At 49.0% G+C, this 4,460-nt stretch overlaps 1 protein-coding gene across 1 annotated transcript; it reads left to right on the forward strand.

Moving 5' to 3' along the window:
• Positions 1–2,668: 2,668 nt before the first annotated feature.
• On the forward strand, positions 2,669–4,125 carry LOC119314203 (VAN3-binding protein-like). The gene is made up of 3 exons (XM_037588969.1): positions 2,669–2,979; positions 3,077–3,446; positions 3,533–4,125. Exons 1-3 carry the CDS (start codon positions 2,707–2,709, stop codon positions 4,045–4,047), a joined length of 1,158 nt encoding a protein of 385 aa, XP_037444866.1. The 5' UTR covers positions 2,669–2,706; the 3' UTR covers positions 4,048–4,125.
• Positions 4,126–4,460: the final 335 nt, after the last annotated feature.

Genomic DNA, 4,460 nt, shown 5'->3' on the forward strand with positions numbered 1-4,460 from the left:
CACACAATGTTTGCATTCATCGACACAAACTTAGACACCGGGGCTACAGAAAGCTTCTTATAAAAGTTTGAGATGTAGGAAGCAAGGTTATCTTGACCTGCAATGGTGCCCTCATCTTATTCAAGTTTAACATTCTTATTTCTGTGTTTTCCATTTGAAGTCAAATGAAAATATCGGTATTGTTATCCCACTGTCATACCCCGTTCACTTTGGCCCATTGGGCCCATTTAATCTCATCCTCTCTCAAAAGTTTAGCCAAACACACTTCAGCCTCCCTTTATCAGTGCACTTTGATAACAAGAGGGGTGCCACTTCAGCATTAATGTCTAACTCATCAATAAGGCTAATGAATCTGTCTTTTTCAACTTTATAAAACCGACTCACATTCTTAGCGTAGCCGCGCCAAAACTTTCTAACATGCCTGATTTTGTACCACCATCGTTCAACATTCGTATTACCTCTATTTTCTTTAGGCCATTCTCAAGCCACCAACTCCAAAAATCCTTCCTTTTCATACCATGACAATTCAAAAGAAAAGGTTGTCTTGTTCCCCACATGAGTTGCCTCACCAGAGTCAACAAGTGAATGTGTATTATCAGAAAAACCCCTTTGTAATGCCTGCGCCATTACGAGAGGAATTTTTTGTTTCCATTTCACACTTGCTAAAGCACTGATCCAACTTCTCATAAGTTGGACTCTCTAGATTATCAGCCTAGGTATACTGGCGATATGTAAGGGCTATCTCTCGCAAGTCAAGATTCTCAAGAATAGCATTAAACATGAATGATCATCTACCATCAAAATTATCATTATTCTTCTTGTTGCTCCGTTGGAGAGTATTAAAATCTCCTTCCATCAAAATGGGAGAAATTCTCATCCCCGCAGATACTTTCTAGTTCAGCCAGGAAGGTGGGCTTGTGATCAGGTTGCAGCGCTCCATAAACCGCAACGAGAGCCCAATCAAAACTTGTTAACTTTCGACAACACGTCAAATTTGATATCTTAATCACCCACATCAATCTTCCTGAAATGAAGAGAAGCCTTATTAAACCCAAGTAAGATCCCACTGGATCTCCCCCGAGGAGGATGGCAATACCTAACAAAATCCAAACCACCCGAAATAGTGCCCAAAAACTATGAAGTAAAATTGGGTTTACCGGTAATGATGAAAACAGAATGAAAACAAACGGAACTAGGTACTGTGATTTTTTTTTGCAAAAGTGGGAATGAATACATAAACAACAAAAATGAATATGAAAAGATAATATAAAAATAAACACAGAGCGAATACGAAGTGGACATGACAAAAAAGGGGTGTTGACCGGAACTTAAAAAACCGTTCAACCGATGAGGAAAACCCAAACAAACAAACTTAATCAATTGTCAACATGGCTACAAACTAATATAATTAGGTTAGTGACTTAGCGTGGTACTCCCTCCGTCCCAAATTACTCGTCGCAGAAATGGATAGAAATGAATGTATCTAGAACTAAAATACATCTAGATACATCCCGACAAGTAATTCTGGACGGAGGGAGTATTATATTAGTACTAGACAATTGTGTGTGTCTATTTAAATACGTGTCGTGGTGGTAGAAGTTGGGCCTCACATGAGCCATTATGCCATCGTGTCATTGTCTGTTACTTACTGGTTGGGCTACAAAGCGACCAAGTTCCGCAGTAAAAAGGGAAAATTCATATTCACGGAAACGAAAAGTGTCAGTTCCATCCGAAAATGCCGTTTCATTTTTATACCTGTTTTCACGTAAAAAGATTCATTTTTGTTTTCGTTTTGCAAATTCTCATTTTCATTTTGTAAATTTTCATTTTTGTTTCCACATTTTCTCTTTGTTTCTGTTTTTCTTCGGAGAAGTGAAAAGTTTCGGCTCTGTTTTCATCTCTATATTTACTTTGGTCTCCAAAAGAGCAATAAATTCAACAGTTGTTCCATCGCCGTTTCAGCCAAAAGCCCAAAACCTATGCTTAGCCAAGTCCAATTCACCCCTTAATCCCTTATAATTCATTGTGAAATTTAACTGTGAACTTATTCCTAAAACTACGCCACACTACAGGAAGATCGTATTGTCTTTGCTTACGAGTGCGGACGTCATTTTGCCACGATAATGTACGTGGTATCAGATTGTGGAGACATGTGGCAAGTCAAGTGACAAATTGGATGTTTAGGAGCCCGTCCCACGTTGTGACTCATGTCCGTTTGCTCCGACTTGAGAGTCATCTCTGGGCTGGCCGGTCCAAATAGCACTAGTACAAAACTGAACGAATAAATTAGCAAAGAATATAGGACTGGCTGGCTCACGATTCCTAGGTATCCTTTCGTTCCTCCAACATTTCATACTCCGCGAGGCAAGAGAAGTAACCAAATCCCGACGAGCCTGTCTCCTACAACACCTCCGGTGCAGCGTACACGGACCGCAATGGCTACTCCGCAACCGCAAGCGACGCCGTTACAATGCTACGTGTCACCCGACCCGACGCTGCGACGCGACAGGGGCGGCAGCTCCGTCAGAAACCGAGTCTCGGTGTGTCCTGCCGCCCAAGCAGCCTCTTCCCCGTGCTTCGTGCGGCCTCCGCTCGCCGGGCTCCATAAGTAGCCGGCGAGGCACGCATCAGCGACATATCGATCACCAGCGAGAGGCATCAAAGGACACACAGTGCGACAGCTTGCGAACGGTAGGAGAAGTGAGGATGGAAGGGTACCTGTTGGGGAGGACCAAGAGGAGGGATCACCTGCTGCTCATGGACAGCGCCGGCGCAGTGCAGTCGCCGCAGACGCCGGTGGAGCCCATGGAGTTCCTGTCGCGGTCGTGGAGCGTCTCCGCGTTGGACCTATCCAAGGTGCTGGCGGTCGGCGGCGGGAGGCGGAGCTCCAACTTCGTCGTCGATCGCCTCTCCGGGATGCTCATGCCGGAGACGCTCGCGCTCGCCGCCGCTTCCGGCGCCGGCAGCCCCAAAAAGCGTGTAAGATCACAAGCGAATGCCAAGTGCTCTGCTCACGTAGTATTGTACAGTAGAGTTGAGTAAAATAAGCTGACATGTATCATAATTTGCGTCGCAGACTTGCAGGAGCAGGAGCGCCATCTCCGCGCATCATCACACGATCGGCAGGTGGTTCCACCACAAGGACGGGGGCAGCAGGGTGGACAAGGCCCGTGCCGAGCGGGCGCGCGTCCATGCGGCGGTCTCCGTGGCCAGCGTGGCCGCCGCGGTCGCTGCCCTCGCGGCGGGAGCCGCGAACCCGGAGGACGGAGAGGACGCTAAGATGGACGCCGCGCTGGCATCCGCCACCCAGCTTCTGGCCTCGCACTGCATCGAGTTTGCCGAGCTCGCCGGGGCAGACCACGACCAGGTGGCCTCCGCCGTCGAGGGCGCCGTCGACGTCCGGAGCCCCGGCGATCTCATGACCCTCACCGCCGCCGCTGCCACAGGTGAGCAAACACGCACGCCGTACTATCTCTACATATGAGATTGTTTGTTACGCGTGCCGGGGTGTGACATTGCTAAACGGCGGCAGCTCTACGAGGAGCCACGGCGCTGAGGCAGAGAGAGCAGCGAGAGGCGAGGAGCAAAGCGGCGGTGGCGCCCTCCGAGAAGGCCGGCAGCTGCGGCGCGGACATATGGTGCAAGGAAGGGACGCTCCTCAAGCGCAGCCGGAAAGGCGCGCTGCGCTGGAAGCGAGTGTCCGTGTACATCAACAAGAGGTCGCAGGTGATCGTGAAGCTCAAGAGCAAGCACATCGGCGGCGCCTTCTCCAAGAAGAAGAGGAGCGTCGTGTACGGCGTGCACGACGACATGCCGGCGTGGCCGCCGGGGCACGAGCCCTGCGGCATGCCGGACTCTGCCACGGCGGCGCCGGAGAAGCGCCACTTCGGGCTGAGGACGGCGCAGGGCCTGGTCGAGTTCGAGTGCGAGAGCAGGATGCATAAGCAGGAGTGGGTGGAGTCGGTGAAGAACCTGCTCCGGCAGGCGGCCGGCGGCACTGCTCAGCTCGAGCAGTCCTTCGAGTCGCTCAGGCTTAGCGCCTCGTAAAATCTGAAGTTTGTTTGTATATGTTTTTTTCTAGCCTGCAGCTGCTCCTCGGCAGCCCGTTTGTTTTAGCACAGGGAGCGACCGAGGTGTCAGTCCACGTGGAAGAATAAAATGTGCAGACCTTTACGAATTACGAGTTCCATGTGTAAATATAAGGTGCAACAATAATCGGTACATAGACCTGTACGAGTACCATGCAGATGTTGATGTACAAAAAGTTGCTGTGATGTTGATTTTGTATTAAAATATTCCTTAGTTATTTTTGGTATAAATAATGAATATGTTTTCATTTTGTAAGACTTATCCATGCGATTTTAGATCAGTTGAGCCTTGAGTCAGTTGGATCTCCAAAGCTCTCTCGCCCCATTGTGAACCGAATGTCAATCATCGACATTAGCTTGTTCAGCCAAATA

This window comes from Triticum dicoccoides, chromosome 6A, assembly GCF_002162155.2.
Source record: "Triticum dicoccoides isolate Atlit2015 ecotype Zavitan chromosome 6A, WEW_v2.0, whole genome shotgun sequence".
Lineage (NCBI taxonomy): Eukaryota > Viridiplantae > Streptophyta > Magnoliopsida > Poales > Poaceae > Triticum > Triticum dicoccoides.